We start from the raw sequence: 21,849 nt of genomic DNA, 5'->3' as shown, positions 1-21,849 counted from the left end.
CATAAAAGCCTGGCAAAAAGTGGCAAGACTTTCTTCTCGCAGACCTACGGCTCTTGTGAAGAAGAAGGTGGTGCATTATTCAGCTGAATCAGAGCCTGTAGTCTGCAGTGCTGTGAGGAAGGGAAACGTGCACCGAGAGATTTTTTAGCAGCTTTTGTACAACTCTCGGCGTAACTCTACTACAGCATTACAAAGAGCACCAAGCGACTCGCGCCTTCAAATGTGCCCAGATCCCACAGGAGCGTCTGTGACGTCTGTGAAGCACATTCACGTGCATCACATCCCGACTCAAAGATGCCCCAAAAACCGGGGAAATGCCAAACAACATTTCTGCATGAATATGATGTCTTTGCTCATTAATATTCATACGTGCTTGCGTCTTAAGGGATCCTGCTATGAATGAGGCAGCCGTTTACACATATTTGATAATCTCATAGAACAGTCACATTTGGAGTTTCTTTGGATCAGCTGGAAAATGTAGCGCGTATGCTGCATTACAGCGGGAGGCAGACTGATTGAAAATGGAAAAGTCAAGCTCAAATCAATGTTTGAGGATGAGATCTGAAAGCATGTGGGAAGTAAACATTCTTTGCCCATATGCAACATCCTGCGCATGCACAGCTGTGGCAAATCAATAATCTGCTGTCCAGGATACCAAAGTCCTCCACAGACTTAAAAGAAACACACCAGGAAAATATTAGAAAAAAAAAAGTGCATGTTGCTGATGCAATGCCCCGTCAATAGCTGACATCCCTGCGGGCAAAAATGAAAAAAAAAAACACACACACTATTATGAGAATGCCACATTGTTCTCAAACATTTAATAATAGTCGAGGTGGTGTCGAAGTTTACTCTGGGGATTTCGTCATTTGACACCTAATTTATCATGTCAGTTAGCATATGCAAAAATGCGGTCTGCTTAGCATAACGGGTTAGATCAAATAACTGTATGCTCAGTATTTTCCCCCAATGTTTGCCATTTATTTTAGGGATATATCTTTCTCTGAGTGCTAACTTTGATGCCACATCTAAGATCAGTGTATAGTTATGTAACATGTACATTATTGATCAACAGTTTTGGATAAGGAAGATTTTTTAAGGACAGTCTCAACAGGAATCACAGCAAATGTGGAGGCTCTAGCAAAATCACTTTCATGCTAATAACTTTTGAACATTAAGCTAGAAAGCTGATTTCTTGGATTGAGGGCATTTAATTATACTTTGATTACAATTTTATCAACCTAGTGGATAAGTAAAATAATAACAGTAAAAGATTCAACAAATAGCAGACACAAGGCTGTATCTTCATGTGATAGTCCTGCAATAGTCAATTCAGATCAAATTCTGTGTCTGTGTGTTCACAACCCATGACATGAGGTGTCTTGGCCAGGAGATATTAAAATATTTCTGCCGATAACTTCCAAATGGTTTGGCTAATTGTTATGAAACCAGTCGTTTTAGGTTCAGAGTGGTATAAAAGTCATAGCTGTTTTGGCTGTTAGCCATTTTGAATTTTGTCAGAAATGCTATATTATTTGAGAGCCTGGGATAGGTCATAAGTGTCAATTTTTGGAAATAGAGATTTATACATACAGTCCAAAATTATCCAAAATCATTCATACCTCTGGCAAAATCTGCTTTAAAGTTACATTCATCCAAGCAGCAAGTATTTACTTTGCAAGTACATGTCAACTTACACTAACCCTAACCCCCACACTAACCCCAACCTAACAGACTACAAAAATCTAATGAGAATTAGTTGGCATGTAAATGAAATGTAACTTAAATTTAGCGAATGGACCCTCATTTTTCTCTTAGCTTTTATTTACCTTTGAACTAAAACTTTTCGCCATAATTTGCCAAGGGTATGCATATTAAATGGCTTGACTTAAATATCACCAATATTTGGCAGAGATAACTATCTGAAAATATTTGAAAATCTGGGATCTGAGTGTTCAAATAAATTCAAATATTAAAAGAAATGCCTTTAAAGTTGTCCCAGTTCTTAGCAATAAATTTTACTTAACAAAGAAAATTCTAATAATTTTGATATACTTATGGAAAGATATGTGCAAAATGGCTTAATGGAAGATGATTACAATATGCAAAACATGGGGTCTGCTTAGCATAACAAGTTGATGAAAATAACTAGATGCTTTGTTTGCCTTCAATGGCAGCCATTTATTTATAAATTTAGAGTGCTAACTTTGATATCACATCTAAAATTTGTGTATAGTTATGTAGTTAAGTCCCAAACTTGCACTTTTATTTATCCTAATAATTTTTGTAGCTTAAGCTAAAGTTTTTCCACTTGGCTTGAGGTTTTTTCATTACACATCGTATCTTTCTAGATCATTTGTCCAATTTACAGAAAAATCTAATCAGCCTCGTGAATTAAACATATTCACACCAAACTCTGACCTGACAACCATGACCTAGGGTACACAGTGTTAGTGGTCAGGAAATAAAAAAATAATTGCTATGTTTACTTATTAACTTACTGTACAAGTATCTCAACGCCCGTGTCATTTATGAATTCCTGTTCTGTAATCTGAACAGGGCTTTACTCTGATCACTCTTTTTTTAACAGTGCCACCTTTTTTCCCAGATTAAAAACACACAGTAATATTACTAGTTATTGTATGCCTTTAGACTAAAACATTGCACAACATTGACATAAACATCATAACAACAAATGTGTGTGTTTTTTAATGATACTTTCATTAGAATATTCTAAATATTTTTGGTTACAAAGTTTAACCCACTATTTTTTGTCAGTTTGACTTTGACGAATAGAGATATCTCATTCAAAAAAAAAAAAAAAAAACTTTTAGGTGGCAAGCATTTTTACAGTGTGTGTGTCATTAAATTTGTTTGACAGTTTGTGGCATTTATTGGTTACCAAAATAGTTTTTGGTTGTTCGTACAACACATATTTGAACAAAAGACAGAAAAAAGCAATACTGTGAAATGTTAGTATATTTCAAAATAACAGTTTGCTATGTATGCATTTCATTCAGCTTACTTATCAGGAATCGCCACAGCGGAATGAACCACCAACTTTTCCAACATAAGTTTTACACAGTGCATGCCCTTCCAGCCACTGAATACAATCTCTCATTCACACACACACACACACACATTTACTACTGGCAATTGTGTTTACCCAATTCACATATAGCGTATGTCATTGGACTGTGGGGGAAATCAAAGCACTCTGAGAAAACCCACACAAACACGGGGAAATCATGCAAACTCCACACAGAAATGCCAACTGCCCAGCTAGGACACAAACCAGTGACTGTTTTGCTGTGAGGCAACAGTGCTAACCACTGAGCCATCGTGCTATTTATTTAGTAATGTTTAACTGTGGTTCAAAGTAAATTTAAGCATCATCACTCCAGTCTTCCATATTGCCTGAACTTAATCACCCTAATCTGCTAATCTGATTTTCAAGAAGCATTTCTTACCATCATAAATGCTAGCACAGATGTGCTGCTTAATGTTTTAGTAGAAATATGTATTCCTTATTGAATGGAAAGATCAAAAGGACAGCACTTATTCTGTATAAAAGCATTGACATAATTTCCATTCATTCCAGCAATTTCTGTCTTTTCATCAAAAAGTCTTTGTTCAGTGAAGAAATCTAAACCAACAGCATATTTTCCCCAGCGGTTCTCGACAAATGAGCATCTTTTATGTGTTTCATATACAGTATATATAAATATATAAATTATTGAATTGATTTAAAGTGAGCACATTTGAGCAGAGATGGTGTATTAAAATGAAAAAAAAAAAAACTATCTGAGTGAGCAGCTGCAATCGAGACAAATGCGAACGCTAACATCGATTATAAACCTCCTTGATTCTGTCAAAGTTGCGCTCTGATGCAAAGCATTCCCACAGTCTCGCCACTAGATCTATTCTCTTAAATAACAACTTCCTCTCGTTTTGCATCTAGCGCTCGCTCAGATCAGAAGCCATTCTCTGTCGGCACACGTTCAGACGGGGAACCCGCAGAGATGGAGGTGACAGAACGCCACTGTGCCGCTCAAGGATCCGTGCCTCTTTCTTTGATCCTAAAACACTGCGCTTTATCTCCGCCACAGAACTGCAGCTCTCACGAAGGAGATATCAAGATGTCAAGTTAAATAGATTTAAGAAGAATCTCGCTTTTTTTTTTACTTTGTGGCATTAGCCAATTTTGGCTGTGGCATCTTTGATCATCTTTACTCCTAAAGAAAGAAAGCACATTCTTGAGGGCCTCTGTTCAAAATGCAGCCAGTGTTCAGACGGATTGGATGGAGAATCAATACTTTTTTTTTTTATTGTACTTCATTGGCAGTTCAATATAATAAACCTGAGGAGAAAGTGAGCACATGTGTGTCACAAATGCTTACTGTGATAGTTTAATAAATGACCCGAATGCTGGATTACTGGTTCCGCTATTCAACTGATTTGCTCAAAAACACCCATTCCTGAAGGAAACATTGCATTTTTGAGCTGGGAAAAAAACTAAAGTTTTGATACAACTTTGTTTCCTGTTGGTGGGACTTTTAATATTGTTAAACAATGGTTGGTATGTATATTATATAAGTAGCATACATAGCACATTTCTAGAAAAAAAAACACATTGGACCCAATTCTGTAGATTTGCTATTGTGTTCACACTTTGTAAACAGCACTCTTATTTGTGTGATCTCATTATCTATGATATATATTTTTACACACTCTTTCACACACATACACTACAGCCATTTTAGTTTATTCAATTAACCTATAGCGCATGTCTTTGGACTGTGGGGGAAACCAGAGCACCTGCAGGAAACTCATGTGAACACAGGGAGAGCATTTAAACTCCACACAGAAATGCCAACTGAACCAGCTGGGCTCGAACCAGCAACCTTCTTGCTGTGATGCAATCGTGCTACCCACTGTACCACTATGATGCCCTATGATATTAATATGGATGATTAATATAACACGGTCAAGTTTAAGTTACTTTATATTCATTCATGTTCATTTTTAGAGCACATTTAAAAACAGTCTCAAGACCAAAGTGCTGTACATAAGACAAAGTCAAATAAAAACACAGAATATAAAAACATAAAATAAACAAGAGAAATTACTAAAACAATGTTATAGTAGAAAGGGCTATTAAAATAATATTTAAAAGCCAAGCTAAATGGGTAAGTTTTTAGGAGTGATTTAAAACTAGACAGAGATGGAGCCATTCTAATCTCAAGGGGCAAAGTATTCTATAACCGAGGACCCGCCACAGACAAAGCTTTGTCCCCACTACGTTTCAGTCTGGATAGAGGAACTAAAATATTTTAATCAATGGATCTAAGAGATCTTACAGGAGTGTAAAAGTGTAACAGCTCCACCTACTTCCAACACATTCATAATTTGAGCTAGACATTTTTCTTTGGGTTGATTTATTTTGCTGTGGTGACCCCTAATGATCTTTACAGGATACAGGATCTTTTCTTTATTTTGCTTGCTCAAAATCCAAAATCAACTGTGTTTTTTTCCAGGGTAATTAATATTCTAGACGTATTTCTTATTGTTTATTTGGTGAATAAAAGCAGTTTTTAATTTAAATAAAAACAAGGTCAGTATAAATAGCCCCCTTAAGAAATATTTACTGAATATTTTTGATGTACACAACAAATCAGTTACAAAATACTTTGACTGATTATTTTAACTTTCGTACATAACTGATCAAGTCTTAAAATTACACTTTAATCTGAATAAAAGACTATAAAATACTTAAAGGGACTTTGTCTGAATACAACTGTCTTGCAAAATATCTAGTAAAATGTTATGCACTAACTGTCACTATGGGGTAGATAAAAAAGAAGATATTAGAAATTAGTTAGTTAAAATTATGTTTAAAAATGTATTGTAAATAAATCATGTGTTTAGGACGGAAATCAAAAATGAATGAAGGCAAAAGTTGAATATGACTTACATGAGCGTGACTGAAAACTACATTTGATCAATGTTACATTTTACATCTGTTCTTTGGTACTTGCAGATTGTTTGTAAATTCAAGACTGCATTTCCTAATGTAAAACTATGTACACTAGATTTCGGATTAATAATGGTCTCTGCATAGCCGAGGACTTCCTATATTAAAGTGCAAAATCACTATTGAAAACAGAAGTCTAATATCATCAACAGTGGACATTTTGATAGTGTTTCACAACATGAACATGACTGAAGTTTAATCTTTTTATTACCCGTGTCAATTTAGGCATCAACTTCTGACGAAAGCGGGGAACTGATGCGCGCAGCACCGTCACAGAGAGAGCAAGTGCCGCGAAAGCCGAGGAAGCATGTACCCACGGGAGCGAATGCACTTGACACTTAGAGCACGCGAGAGAGGCATTCCTTTGCCTTTTTGAGCCCTCAAATGTGTCATTAAGTTTGACATGTTTCCCCCTTACACGCAACTTTTGTAAAGCACATTGCTGTGTCATCCTTGCTTGTAAAATACGCTTTAGAATGCTTAGTTTAAACAAATTTGATGAACGCGATCATGCCTGTTGATCTGAAGAAGTTTACTCTCGCTCACCGAAAACCAGGCTGAATGCGCTGCATAGCGACAATAACAAATGCCTGACATCGCCTGTCCGTATTCCTCAAAGTTGTTTAGAATGAAATTTTTAGAGATGCCTTTGATACATCGCTTTTCATTTTCTTACGTCCTTGTCGCAGCACCAGTGGCACTGAAATTAGGCACCAAAAATCATTTGCTGATTTGATTCGGTACATACTGGTTACAAAGGTACCGGTGCTATAATGACACCAGGTTTCGGAACCCAACCCTAATTATAAATATTGAGCAAGAGTCATTTAAGGTTGAAGTCAGCCACGCAACATGAGTCCTTGTAATTGAGTTTAGATAAAGTGTCGGTGCATAAGAGGGAAGAGTGTTTCTACAGGTGGTTTGTCAAGCCCACTCACCTAAATAAAGCACAATTTGAAATGCACACTGTTTCCAAGAGACTTTAAGAAAGTGTCTATAGTGCATTTGTGCAACCTGGTGCAAGAGTCAGAGACGAGAAGGTGTCCTTCTACAGGTGGTTTGTTATGTCACCTGTATGGGACATACTCAGTAAATACAGTAAATAGTAAATACAGGTAATGGTAAAGTACTAATCTTGTCCAGAGACTGTCGGAAGTATGCGTAAGCAGATTGTTTTAGTTGTAAAAAAAAACTCATGTGGTTTAATTTGTTCAAATAGCCCCAAAAGACTTTACTGCATTGTGCCAAAACACATTATTATAAACACAGTCAACATCCACATACTGCTCTGTACACTCACTACCTTTTTCGCTTACTTTTTACCGAGAGACTTATCAAACAGACTTGCCCAGCAACTTGCCCAGCAGACCAAAGAGAGCAGGGTTAGTAAATTGAATCGAGAGGTTTACAGACCTTAAGCTTTTCATTAAAAATGATTGTAAAATTTATTGTAATGTATGACCCTGGACCACAAACTAGGACCAAATTTGGCTGAAATTTATTTATTTATTTAATTTAATTTTTTTAAATAAACATGGCATCTGAAGGTAAAAAATTATTAGAGTTTGTATTTTTTTCCCTTGTTCACGTGGGTTTAGGTGAATTAAATAAACTAAATTGTCCATAGTGTGTGTGTGTGGGTGGGTGGGTGAATGTTTCCCAATACTGTGTTGCGGCTGGAAGGGCATCCGTTGCTTAAAACATATGCTGGAATAGTTAATGGTTCATTCCGCTATGGCAACCTCTGAAATAAAGACTAAGCTGAAAGAAATTAAATGAATGCATGAAATTCTATGGTAGGAAATTAGCAAAATGTGTTTATGGAACACCTACTACTGTAGTATTTTTGACATAAAAAGAAAATCTATCATTTTGACCCATACACCTATGTATTTATGGCTTTGGTCACAAATTTCCCCCATCAATTTGAGATGTTTTTGTGGTCAAGGGTCACATATTATGTTCATATTCTGAGAAAATCACAGTGTTTTCTGACCTTAGATGCATTCAAACCTGTTGTAGGAAACTGCAACACAATATGAGAATATTTTAAAATGCCATGATCTGACCTGCTTTTTAATAGCAATTATGTGTCATACAAGCGCTGATGTAAAGCAAGCTAAAAGAAGATGGAATCAATGAAATCTGAACACAAATGGACAATAGAGATGCATTTGAATGAACAACAATCCCAGATGGAAACAGAGCCAGTGATACTAAAATAACCCCAAGACATGTGGCCAGTCCATTTTCCCTTTTAATCTCTTTCTTCCATCTCTGTTTTTAGAGTATCGTTACCCGAGGAGCCCCCCAGCGCCCCTCCACAGACAGTGATCGCCAGTGGCCGAACCAACCAGTCTATCATGATCCAGTGGCAGCCGCCTCCCGAGAGCCACCAGAATGGCCCGCTTCAAGGCTACATCATCAGGTCAGACACTTTCCATCAGCAGCGCCTCATCTTCTGGTCCCGCCGGAACCCCTCAGTAGTGTCCACTCAGCGAAGATCTGCTATTTTTGAGTTTTCAAAATCATGATGCTTTTTCCATGTCACATGTTGCTTCTCGTCATGACACTCAGGTACTGTCTGTCTGGATTACCTGTGGACTGTCAGATGAAGAACATCACCAATCCAGACCAAACCAATCTTCTGCTTGAGGACCTCATCATTTGGACCAACTATGAGATCGAGGTGGCTGCTTATAACGGAGCAGGACAAGGCGTTTACAGTCCCAAAGTCACCGAATGGACACTACAAGGGGGTGAGGAATTTGAATATATCCAATCAACTTATTTATTGTCTAGTTTAAATTTAGTCAGGATCACTTTCGTCGAATATATACATTTGAAGTCAAGTCATATATATATGGGGGTGTCATAATTTTTTTTTGTTCACAAATTGATTTTAAGTTTCTGTAAATGCCAAAGACATGAGGCCATATACAAGTATACCATATACTTGGTTAATACATACTGTATGAACTGATATCAGAAATGACCTAAGAGGAGTTGGAAATAGAAGAGGGTGCGCAAAATTGTTCAAGCAGCCAAGCTGACAAGAGATCACATGTATGAGTTAATTAGACCGCTGTGTTAGATGTCAGAATTGGATTGGTATGTGTTATGAACAGATGACTATCAGCTGATTCAAGTTTGAGTAGTTTGTCCGCCTGAACTAATGCTAAGCTCCACAATAACAATTTCTTTGTGTTAATTAAAATAAGGTTTAATATTAAAGAAAATAAAATTATCTATTTTAGGATTGCTATGCCTCTTTTTTCCCAAGAATTGTTGGATCATCATCATTATATTTTGTGCAAAAGATTCAAAAAGGTTTCCAAAGGTTTCATTAATGTTAATTTATTTATAATAGTATACAGTATTTACTAACAAGAACTAATAATGAACAATACTTGTACATCATTTGTTATGCATAATTCAACATTTACTAATATATTATTAAAATACAAATGTATGTTTGTTAATATTAGTTAATGCACTGTATGTAAACATGAACTAACAATGAAAAACTTTATTTTGTTAACAAACAAAGGTGAATAAACACTATAATAAATGTATTGCTGTTTGTTCCTGTTAGTTAATACATTAAAAATGGAATCTTATTGAAAGCATAGCTTTACTGTATACCATAGGTGTAAAGTAACTAATTACAAATACTCAAACTACTGTAATTGAGTAGTTTTACTCAGAAATTGTAATTCAATAAGTAGTTTTAAAAATGTGTGCCTTTACGTTCCATTAAGTACTTTTTTAGTGCAGTAACGGTGCTTTTACTCTACTACTTTCCTTCAACCTGCAGTCACTACATTATTTGTTCCCCTTCGGGGGGAACTTCAGCACTATAAGTGGATTTGATTGTAAAATCCACGCATTGGGAGGTTCGGTTCAGAAGCTACTCGTCTGAAAGAGTATTGAACGGGCCAATTAAGAATGAATTGGCAGCGCAAGCCTGCGCAGGTGAGCGGCATAAGCAATCAACTGAGTATATAAGCTCACCTGGCGCCAGCAGACACTATCCTTTTCGCTTCAGAGACTTTCTGATCGAGTCGATGAGGGTTCCTCCTGCTGTGACCAGCGATTCTGAGCGAACGAGAGCATTCTCCCGGTCCAGAGTGTGTACACGCAGTGGCAGACGGTCGAGCTGGGTTTCTCCCTTGCCTGGCGTTCTTTGGGTCCGGTCCTCCAGAGCGGTGCGTATAAAGTTGCAAACTTCACAGAAAGAGCAACACAGTCGTGCAGCACGTCCTTATCAGGACGCCGCTCCGACTGTGCGTTTCTGGATGCGGTGGTTTCCTGTCCTCGGATGATGGGCGCGGGCACTGCGTTACATGTCTGGGGGTCCAGCATGTTAATGCGCTGCTCGCGGGCAGTTCATGTCGTCATTGCGGTGCCATGACTGTTGCGCAAGATCGCGGTTAGCCTTTGCAAAAGGGCGAACCACCCCAGTTGTCCCCTGCTCTGCAGCGGGCACTCGGGCAGATCTGAGGGTTTCAGCGAGAGATAATCCGTCGCCCACGGGCCCGCGGACCTCCCGCTCCTCTAAGCGCTCCATCCAAGCTTCGGGCGGGGGAAGCGATCCGTCTAACAGATGGTAGCCCTTACGCCCGATGACACCGGAGACCAGATGTCCACCGCGGCATCGGAGGGTGGGCTTTCATTGTCCGATGATGATCCAGACCCGCTCGCCCCCTTCGGGCTGGTGAGCGCTGTCACTACGGATCCTGAAACGGACATGTTAGCCGTGCTTTCCCGGGCTGCTTCGGCCGTGGGTTGGAGATGGTTTATCCCCCAGCTCCGCGGCCGGACCGACTAGAGGGGCGTTCCCTTCTTCCCGGAGGTGCACAGTAGGCTCACGCGGTCTTGTAAAGCACTTTTTTCTGCTCGTGCTGCGTGTTCCTCCACCCTAACCACTCTTGACGGTGAAACAGCCAGGGGGTATGTGGCGATTCCTCAGGTTGAGTGCGCGATGGCGGTAAATCCGCGCGGCGCCTCTTCTTGGCGGGTTCGCCTCGTCTCCCATCCAAAGCCTGTAAGTTATCTACCTCCCTCGGAGCTAGAGCTTACATAGCTGCGGGCCAGGCTGCTTCCGCCTTGCATGCGATAGCCACCTACCAGCGCTACCAAGCGCAGGCGCTGGCCGAGCTGCACGAGGGTGGGTCCAACCCAGGCTTACGAGCTTCGCACCGCCGCCGACTTAGCTCTTCGGACTACTGAGTCCGCTGCGTGTGCGTTGGGGAGGACGATGTCCACATTAGTGGTCCAGGAGCGCCACCCCTGGCTGATATGCGCAAAGTCGACAAAGTCCGCTTTCTTGACTTCCCCATATCCCCAGCCAGGTTCGGCGACACTGTCTGTGAATTCACCCAGGAATTCAAGGCGGTGAGAGAGCAGTTGGTGGGTGATGTCTTATCGGCGGTCCGTAGCCCGCTCCGCCCGCCGTGCCATTCATACCTGCTCCTCGCCGAAGGCGCCCGCCTACGAGAGCTGCTCCGCCCCCGCACACGCCTTCGGCGAAGCGAGCGCGTCGGGCACCTCGGAAGCAGGCAGCCCCCCTGCCCAGAACGCCGCTAAGTCCGGCAACGGACCGCGAAGCGCCCCTGGGACAGGCCATCTGGAGAAGAGGGAACTTGCTCTTTCCCCGCTGGAGGGCGGGGCCCCATTTCCAACGGCACTTTTTACTGCCATGAAAACATTATGAAAGGGCACTTTTCACTTCCCCAGATGTGACAGCCCGAAATCTGCCAGTCTGGGACGCTATGCTTTCTAGCTTGCAGATTCGGTGCGTTTCGCCAGTGGCTCACGAGCGCTGGGAGGACGGTCTCCTTTCTCCCACCCCTCGAGCCTCCCCTCCGGAGCTCGGGTTTGGAGTGAGAGCAAATATCTCACCTCCAGCTTTTCCGTGGGACCCGCGAGCTTCCCGGATCAGCACACCCACTCCGCGCTGCCCCACTGCTGGTACGTCAGCGATTGTAGCGATGAGTCCATTAGCGAGAGCTCTGCCTGCCTGGTTAGCGCGGGCCAGCTCTTCGCGGTGGCTCATACGCACAATCAGACTCGGCTATGCGATTCAGTTCGCGAAACGGCCCCCCAAGTCACGGGTGTGTATTCACCAGGGTCAGCCCCCTGTCCGCCCCTGTCTTGCGAGAGGAGATTGCTGTCCTCCTGGCGAAGGATGCAATCGAGCCGCTCCCTCCAGCCGAGATGGAGAGCGGGTTTTACAGCCCACGCTTCATCGTGCCCAAAAAGAGCGGTGGATTACGGCCAATCCTAGATCTGCGCGTTTTGAACCGCTGCCTGCACAAGCTGCCGTTCAGAATGCTCACGCAGAAGCGCATCATCCGGTGCGTTCGTCCTCTGGGTTGGTCTGCAGCATTAGACCTGATGGACGCGTATTTCCATGTCTCCACTCTTCCTCGCCACCGACAGTTTCTGCGGTTTGCGTTTGAAGGTCGAGCTTGGCAATACAAAGCCCTCCCCTTCGGGCTCTCTCTGTCTCCGCGGGTCCTCACCAAGCCCGCGGAGGGTGCCTCAGCGCCCCTTCGGCTCGCGGGCATCTGCATACTCAATTTCTTACGACTGGCTGAATTTGCCCTCTCTTTGATTATGCACAGAGTTGATTATGCACAGAGACAAAGTGCTCTGGCACTTCCACCTGTGGGGGTTTCAGGTCAACCGAGAAAAGAGCAAACTCGCCCCCGTGCAGAGGATCTCTTCTCTCGGGCTGGAGCTGGACTCGGTCACCATGGCAGCGCGCCTCTCCGGAGAGCGCGCTCAGCTGATGCTGTACTGTCTGAGAGAGCTCGACAGTAAAATAGTGGTCCCACTGAAACTATTTCAGAGGCTCCTGGGGCATATGGCATCCGCAGCCGCTTCATGCCGCTCGGATTATTCTATATGAGACCACTTCAGCACTGGCTTCACGATCGAGTCCCCAGACGCGCATGGCACGCGCGCGCACACCGAGTCTCTGTTACTGTGCTGTGTCGCCGCGCCCTCAGCCCTTGGAGCGACCCCTCGTTCCTACAGGCCTGGGTGTCTCTAGAACAGGCGTCCAGTCTTGTTGTCGTTTCAGCAGACGCTTCCAACACGGGCTGGGGGGCTGTGCGTTGCGGGCATGCGGCTGCGGACCTGTGGAAAGGTACCCAGTTGCATTGGCATATCGCTTGGAGCTGTTGGCAGTGTTCCTCGCTCTCCACCGTTTTTTTCCGGTGCTGGAGCGGCAACACGTGCTGGTCAGGACGGACAGTACGGCGGCGGTGGCGTATATCAGCCGTATAGGGGGTATGCGCTCTCGCCGCATGTCTCAGCTCGCCCGCCGTCTGCTCCTCTGGAGTCATCCGCGGCTGAAATCGCTGCACGCCATTCATATTCAGGCAAGCTCAACCGTGCAGCCGATGCGCTCTCACGGCAGCCTTGCGTCCTGGAGCATGGAGACTCCACCCCGAGTCTGTTCAGCTGATATGGGCGCGATTCGGGGAAGCCCAGATCGATCTGTTGCTTCCCCCGAGATCGCTCATTGCCAGTTGTTCTTTCCCTGACCGAGCGCTCTCGGCACGGATGCACTGGCTTACAGCTGGCCTCGGGGCACGCGCAATACGCGTTTCCCCCAGTGAGCCTGCTCGCGCAGTTACTGTGCATGGTCAGGGAGGACGAGGAACAGGTTGCTGGTTGCGCCCCTCTGGCTCAACCGGACCTGGATGTCAGAGCTCTCCCTCGCGATAGCCCTCCCCTGGCAGTCCCTTCGAGAGAGCACCTACTCTCTCAGGGACAGGGCACCACCTGGCACCCTCGCCGATCTTTGGAGATTTTAGACGCGAGGAAGACTTAGGTAACCTCCGATTGCGGTGGCTAATACCGTCACTCGGGCTAGAGCCCCCTCCCCGAGCGCGCCTATGCCCTGACGTGAAGTCTATTCACTGAATGGTGTGTCTCTCGCTGAGAAGACCCCCGTAATTTGCCAGATCAGCGTTGTGCTTTCTTTACGCCGAGAGAAGCTGGAGAGCAGGCTGTCGCCCTCCACACTCAAGGTTACGTGGCTGCCATCTCCGCTCTCATAACGCGGTGGCTGGCAGCACCGTGGGAACGCATAACCTCATCATCCGGTTCCTCAGGGGCGTTAAGCGAATTAATCCACCCCGCCCCCTCTCATGCCCTCTTAGGATCTCGCCCTCGCTACACAAGCCGCGTCAGATCCCTTCGATCCTCGACTCAGTATCTTTCTGTCCCTGAAGACAGCTCTGCTGGTCGCGTTGATATCGATTAGAGGGTCGGGGACCCGGAGGCATTTTTCGGTCAGTGACTCGTGCCTGTAATTGGGCTGGCTTCTCTCACGTATGAGACCCCGCCCGCGATATGTGCCCAAGGTTCCTACCACTCCGTTTTAATACGAGGTAGTGAGCCTGCAAGCGCTGCCCTCGGAGGAGGCAGACCCAGCCCTTATTTATTGTCCAGTTCGCGTTTTGCGTATTATCCGGACCGCACTCAGAGTTTAGATCATCTGAGCAGCTCTTCGTCTGTTATAGCGGTCGGCAGCAGGGAAGTGCCGTACCGAAATAAGTTCCCACTAGATTGTGGATGCCTTCTTTCACTATCAGAGCCGAGATGAGCCGCGTCCCCCGAGAGCGCGTGCGCACTCCACTCGGAGCTTCGCATCCTCTCGAGCGCACGCACGCGGCGCCCCTCTAACAGACATCTGTAGAGCTGCGGGCTGGGTGACACCCAACACATTTGCAAGGTTTTACAATCTGCGAGTGGAGCCGGTTTCCTCAAGGGTATTAGGTAACCCTTGGTGATTGAGGAAACAATTCGGTAGGGTGTTGAAACACGCTTGCTGCGTCATTTTCCCTAACACGGAGATACGTGCGCCTTTTTATCTGTCAGTAAAGTTCCCCGTCAGGTGAGCCCTGCAGATTCCTCCGTGGCCCCCAGCACTGACTCAGCGGAGGAGTCACTTGCTGGCCCACTACGTTGTAGGTCTGCCCGCTGGTCAGCCCGCGTTTTGGGTAAAGGTGCCTGCTATGCGTGGTCCCCACTAGGCGATCCCATATGCTTATTCAGCCACGGTTAAGTCCCCCCCCTGGGCGGACCCGTGTCTTCCCTCCCCGCTAACCACTCCTTTGCTATGCGTACTCCCCCTTTTTAGGGCTAGTCCATATGTAAATTCTGCCATCTATCCCCCCTTGGGTAACGGATGGCCTCCGCAGCGTCCTCCCTATCGGGATTGCACGCTTCCCAACGTACTGTCGTATTTTCCTAGAATTATCTAGATGCTCACGACTTCCCAAAAAATATATATAAATCCGTAAAACTTCTGTTGAAGTAGGATAAATTAGGGCCAGGGACACGTTGGAGGACCGCGCCCCCCATGATGTGGGTGCGTCACGCTTGCTTGACTATCTCCTCATCGGGGGTGTTGGTAAGGTGCAGTCATTATGGCGCTTTCAATGGGCTCCCAATGCGTGGATTTTACAATCAAATCCACTTATAGTGCTGAAGTTCCCCCCGAAGGGGAACGTTCGAGGTTACTAAAGTAACCCTTCGTTCCCCGAGGAGGGGAACGGAAGCACTATACTCCGTCGCCATAATGACTGTCCCTTAGCTGTTGAAAGTCTCTTCAGCTTAAAAAGGATAGTGTCTGCTGGCGCCAGGTGAGCTTATATACTCAGTTGATTGCTTATGCCGCTCACCTGCGCAGGCTTGCGCTGCCAATTCATTCTTAATTGGCCCGTTCAATACTCTTTCAGACGAGTAGCTTCTGAACCGAACCTCCCAATGCGTGGATTTTACAATCAAATCCACTTATAGTGCTTCCGTTCCCCTCCTCGGGGAACGAAGGGTTACTTTAGTAACCTCGAACGTTCTTGTCTATGGAGATTAGAAAAATCAGACCTGCAATTCCTGTCCAATGAAATCTCATCATAAGGAACTACCTCAAGACATAGGCAATTCATAATTGCAGCAAACTGTTTGGAAGCATTCAATGTCCAAAATATTTACACGCATTGACCCAGAGCCTGTTTAGATGCATGTCACTGAAGAGAGATGAGGTATGTTTACTGTATGATGACCGAAATGGTCTTAAATACCCAGGAGGCACAAGACGTCAACATTACATGTAACCCAACATCATAGGAACATTGCATTTTGTTTTGAAATTAAAATCAGGTTGATGTCAGAACTCAACGTCAGGCCAACGTCAATGTCCAACGTCCAACCTAAAACCAACCAAATTTCAACGTCTAATGATGTTACAGCTTGACATTGTGTGGATGTCACCACGATGACATCTATTATGCATTGGATTTTGGTTGCCAACGAATAAATTTCAGTTCTTGACATCCAATTTGATGTTGATGTTGATATTGGCTCGACAATGGATTTTGAACTAAACTTGAGTACTTTTGAAAGAGCTACTTTTCACTCATACTCATAACAGATACTTTTACTCTACTGGCACTACATTTTTAGGCAAGTTATGGTACTTTAACTTGATTATGATTTTTCAGTACTCTTTCCACCACTGCTGTATCCTAAATGCTGGGTTCCACGTGATTCCGTCATGTTGTCCCAACACAAATCGGTTAAGTTGACGTAATCATTTTTATAAATTAAAGTGGATTAAATATAACACAATTAAGTTGTCCCAAAAAAACCTCAATAATTGTGTAATTTCAACTCATTTTACTCATTTTGAGTGTAGGTTATTTATTCATTCATTATTCATTCATTTTCTTTTCTGCTTAGTCCCTTTATTAATCTGGGATCGCCACAGCGGAATGAACCGTCAACTTATCTAGCACGTTTTTACGCAGTGGATGCCCTTACAGTCGCAACCCATCTCTGGGAAACATCCATACACACTCATTCACACTCATACACTATGGACAATTTAGCCTACCCAATTCACCTGCACCGCATGTCTTTGGACTGTGGGGAAAACCTGAGCAATATTTCAACATATTTTATTAAATTGATATATACAAGGTTATGTAATATAATTATACAGATTTTAAAACTTGGATATGGAGCTTTAGGTTTGACCAAAATCACCTATTTAAACTACCCTAACTTACTGCTAGATCACTTTTTTATCTAAGATAACACTTTATATAACAAGACCAATTAATTGTACCCACACAAAGAAAAAAGTGTTTTGTTTTCAATCACTGTCTATTCTCTGATTTCCCTCTCCATCTCACTTCATTAAATCTTCTCTTTTTTTCAGTGCCTACGGTGCCACCAGGGAACGTCCAGGCGGAGGCTGTCAACTCCACCACAGTCCGCTTCACATGGAGTGCCCCAAGTCCACAGTTCATCAACGGCATCAACCAGGGATACAAGGTGAGAGCGTCTACCTACTGTCCTCTAGTGGCCAATCGCAGGACTGCGGGGGCTCTTGTTATAATAACGGTTTCATTAAATCCAATATCTGTCATGCTGAGACAGCAGCAGGATTCACATTGGCTTGTGCTAAGCGATAGTGGTCACATCTGTCCCCCCTTTTTTTTTCTTCACTTTAGCTGTTGGCATGGGAACCAGGCCATGAGGAAGATGTTACCTTGGTAACCGTGAGGCCCAATTTTCAAGACAGTGTTCATGTGGGTTACATCAGTGGGCTGAAGAAGTTCACCGAGTACTTCACCTGTGTGCTGTGCTTCACTACACCGGGAGATGGCCCTCGCAGCACCGCACAGCGCATACGCACACATGAGGACAGTAAGTGACCCTTTATCAGACTAGAGCACCCCTGACATCAGACTTTTTTTCAGATGACAAGGGTTTTTCCAAAGAAGTAGTTTCATCTTCAGAAGTGGTCATAGTTTGATAAACTTCTGTATTGGTCAATGGAAAGTGTAAGAAATATAAATGTTGCATTCACAATCAGGGATGGGTGTAATTATAGTATCTAATTAGTGTAATTAAAGAACTTTTTGGCTGAAAACATAATATAAGGCAATGTATTACCTTTATTTTTTAGGTAATTTAATTATAATTACTTATAATGTACTTACATTAAATACTATACATAAATTCAACAATTATATAAACAGTGCCTATATAAAATCATTAAATCATCATTCCGTTGAAATAAATATATTTTTAGTCATATATGTGAACTCACCGGCCACTTTATTAGGTACATCTTATTAGTTAGACCATTTTTTGCCTTCAGAACTGCCTTAATCCTTCGTGGCATAGATTCAGCTAGGTATTGGAAATATTCCTCAGAGATTGTGGTCCATATTAACGTGATAGCATCACGCAGTTGCTGCAGATTTGTTGGCTGCACATCCATGGTGTGAATCTCTCATTTCACCACATCCCAAAGGTGCTCTATTGGGTTGAATTCTGGTGACTATAGAGGCCATTTGAGTACAGTGTTATGTTCAAGGAACCAAAATAACCAAAATAATCCAAATAACTTTTCCAGCCTTTGAAATGTTTTTGTATCCTCCTCCTTACCTGTACCTTTCTACAAAATTATTCTGAAAGTCTTTTGAAAGCTGGGTGTGATGTGAGTAAAGGTATTTTCTCAGGGTATGATGATTAATTGTGATGGAGAATAAATATATAATTTAACTTTAAAGAATATTCATCAGTTATCAAGAAAATTGCATATGCTTAAAAAAATAATTTATTTTTTTTAATGACACTATAAGGTATAAATTCAGAGAAGCAAAGAAATTGTATGAATACATACATTTACAACAATAAAATGTTTTTTTTTTTTTTTACAATTTATGTCTGTTTATGGTATCATATACTTACATCAATTGAAAAAAATAATATAAAAAAAAAATTTGAACATTTGAAATGTAGTGACATTCATTTCAAATAGTTTGTGTTTTGTGACATATATTCTTTAAATATAGCTTGTTTTTTTTACTAAAAAGTCATTTTAGACTCACATGTAAAGAATTAAGAGTTTAGTTTCCAATTTAATTTCGCTCTGCTTATTGAGATTTATGTGTGTTGTGAAGTAATGAAACATTTAGCATGCTATAAGTATCATTAACATACATAAAGGATAGTTCACTCAAAGACAAAAATTATGTTATCATTTAGTTGGTTCTAAACCTATTTGATTTATTCTGTTCAACACAAAAGAAGATATTTTGAATTATCTTCCATAGTATTGGGCTCATACTTCAGCCTCCACATCAAAGTTCCTGAAAGCAAAGAAGGTTAAGGTGCTCCAGCCCGGTCACCAGACATGAACATCATTGAGTATGTCTGGGGTAAGATTAAAGAGGAGGCATTGGGGATTAATCTAAAGAATCTTGATGAACTCTGAGAGTCCTGCAGAGATTTATGGATGCAGTATTCCAAGTTTATGCGAGTCATACTTTACACAATATTAATTATTTTTCCACTACACTATGACTTTATATTCTATACTGTACATTATTTCTGTTAAATAACAAGACTTTTGTCTATGCAAAGTCAGACCTTACTGTTCTAAATAAAACATTAAAATTCAAGGCCTGATCATATTTAATTTGTTACTTTGCCTTTTATACAAGCCACTTCTGATACCAACTGACCAACTAGAAGTGAAGCTATTATTTGTTGATGCTAAAACTTGGATTGACTTGGACCAAGACTTTGTCGGGTAGTGTAGATCTCAATGACTACTGGTTACTAGAATTCAGGTAACTATTCCTTTAAAAACACCATCTAGACAAAAAAAAAAAAAAGGTTTTATAGCTTTACTAGTGAAAGTCTTGTTTATAGAAATGAAAGTATCAAAAAACTCTGTGAATCACAGCCTGTAAAAAGGATCCATGACTATATTAGGGTGTCTGTTTGAAGAGACTTTGAAAAGTGTGGTTGTCTGTGTTCTCAGCTCCAGGTCCTGTAGGTCACCTGAGCTTTACAGAAATCCTGGACACATCTCTCAAAGTGAGCTGGAAAGACCCGCCTGAGAAGAATGGCATCCTCACAGGTACCTACATCACCCCCATTCAAAGATTTAGTCTGATATTTTGACTATTCGCTCAACTGCTTCCCATCTCAACTCTGTAGGGTATCGCATTTCTTGGGAGGAATTCAACCGGACAAACACTCGTGTCACGCATTACCTGCCGAACATGACGCAGGAATACCGGGTCACCGGTCTGACCGCACTCACTACCTACACTATTCAGGTGGCTGGAATGACCAACAAAGGTCAAGGTCAGCTCTCGTCCTCCACCATTTCCTCCGGCGTGCCACCAGGTCAGTTTTTACTCATGTTTTGTCTTACTCCGACATTGCATTGATACCGTCATCTATTTCATCATTTTTATGAAAGGACTAATTGCTGTCTTCAGGTATCAGAGACTATAGTAGAAAACTGGGCGATCTGAAAAAAAAAAAAATTACTTGAGGCCTGCTGTGAATCCAAGGTTGTACATTTCTTGTTATTACTGTGTGGCCCTATTAACCTCAGTCTTGATATCTAAGTTAATGAAGGTACGCTGAATATGATGGCTTTGTGCATTAATATTCATAATCTTCAGCCACCCCTTAGACACAAGCTGAGACTAAACAAGGCACAGTGAGACACAGTGGATAGAAACGTTTGAAGTTTTCTTCGGTGATGCTCATAATGAAGCATCTGTATGCTGAAAGGATCACACAGTTTTAAAATCAAACTCACTTTTTGTTCCTTGTGAAGCTAATTCGCAAGCTTCTTCTTCGGGCAGAAATTAACTGATGGAAGACAGAGATGTGTGTTTTGCAAATAAGCACAATGTGTCATGAACACAATGTGTTGTTGAGGTTGCAACATAGGTTCATTCTGAAAACATAGTGCTATTATGTAGCTAGAGGTACGTATGGCAGCATTTCATCTTTAAAATGAATGCTACGGGGCGGTATGACGCCCTTCCTTTTCATGCTAGCAGCGGACCGCTTACCTCCGTGTGGATGGCTTTTTCTACTGTTACCCGGTTGTTCAGTGATAGATTACAGGAAGGCTTCTCCTACCCCCAGCATAACAAATATTAAAGGCTGGAACATTGAAATTGTGGACACACATAATTATCGAGGGGTCGGTATTGACAATATGTTGACATTTTAACCTAACACCCAGGCTGTCTGTAAAAAAAGTCCAACAAAGAGGAAATGGTAATTTTCTAAGGAAACTTAGATCGTTTCAAGTTTGTACCTCTATGATGACATCGTTTTATAAACAATTTATTGAATCTGTTTTATCTTTTTGCAATGTAGCTTGGTACGGTAATCTGAGTGTGTCAAACAAGAACAGGTTGAGTAGCCTGGTAAGGGTGGCATGCAAGATCATTGGTTTTAACCAAGCTGGTCCTATGGTAATTTACCATACTGATGTTTTAAAGACAACTCAGGGTGTTCTATGCATCCCGGATCACCCGTTGTACTCTGTGTTTCAGCTGTTGCCATCAGGAGGTCATTTTAGAGTTCCTATTTGCAGGACAAATAGAGTTAGAAATTATTTATAATGGTGGCCATTAGGTTGTTAAATGAGTCAGGGGATAGGGAGATGCACCTACAACATGATGTTTTGTATGTTGTGTGGTAATATTTTATTAATGTGTACATGGTACTTCTCTTGTGTTATGGCACCTTGCTTCAATTTTAGTTTCCCAAAACAGGATAATAAAGTTGAGTCTGAGTCTGAGTCAGTGGCATACGTCACTGGAGATGCAGAGATGCAGAAAGAAGTTGATCGCTATGACAGGGTTTAGGTCCATAGTAGAATGGTTCCATAAAGCGGGTAAGACAGGTAAAAAATAAAATAAAGACATAAATAGTAGGGTGAGAATGTGGTAAGATCT

General features: G+C 42.4%; 1 protein-coding gene across 4 annotated transcripts in view; it reads left to right on the top strand.

The window, feature by feature from the left end:
• The window catches only part of sdk2a (sidekick cell adhesion molecule 2a), a 294,891-nt gene that overhangs the window by 229,313 nt on the left and 43,729 nt on the right, over positions 1-21,849 (top strand). For all 4 annotated transcript variants that reach the window (NM_001446839.1, XM_087242947.1, XM_087242946.1 and 1 more), the window contains exons 16-21: positions 8,322-8,462; positions 8,612-8,793; positions 17,277-17,392; positions 17,572-17,767; positions 19,899-19,997; positions 20,078-20,269. In NM_001446839.1, the coding sequence (NP_001433768.1) occupies positions 8,322-8,462; positions 8,612-8,793; positions 17,277-17,392; positions 17,572-17,767; positions 19,899-19,997; positions 20,078-20,269 (926 nt within the window). The remainder of the gene's footprint in view (positions 1-8,321; positions 8,463-8,611; positions 8,794-17,276; positions 17,393-17,571; positions 17,768-19,898; positions 19,998-20,077; positions 20,270-21,849) is intronic.

This window comes from Danio rerio, chromosome 3, assembly GCF_052040795.2.
Source record: "Danio rerio strain M-AB ecotype USA chromosome 3, GRCz13ab, whole genome shotgun sequence".
Lineage (NCBI taxonomy): Eukaryota > Metazoa > Chordata > Actinopteri > Cypriniformes > Danionidae > Danio > Danio rerio.
Note: the sequence above shows the minus strand (reverse complement) of the source record. Positions and strands in the feature narration are given on the sequence as shown.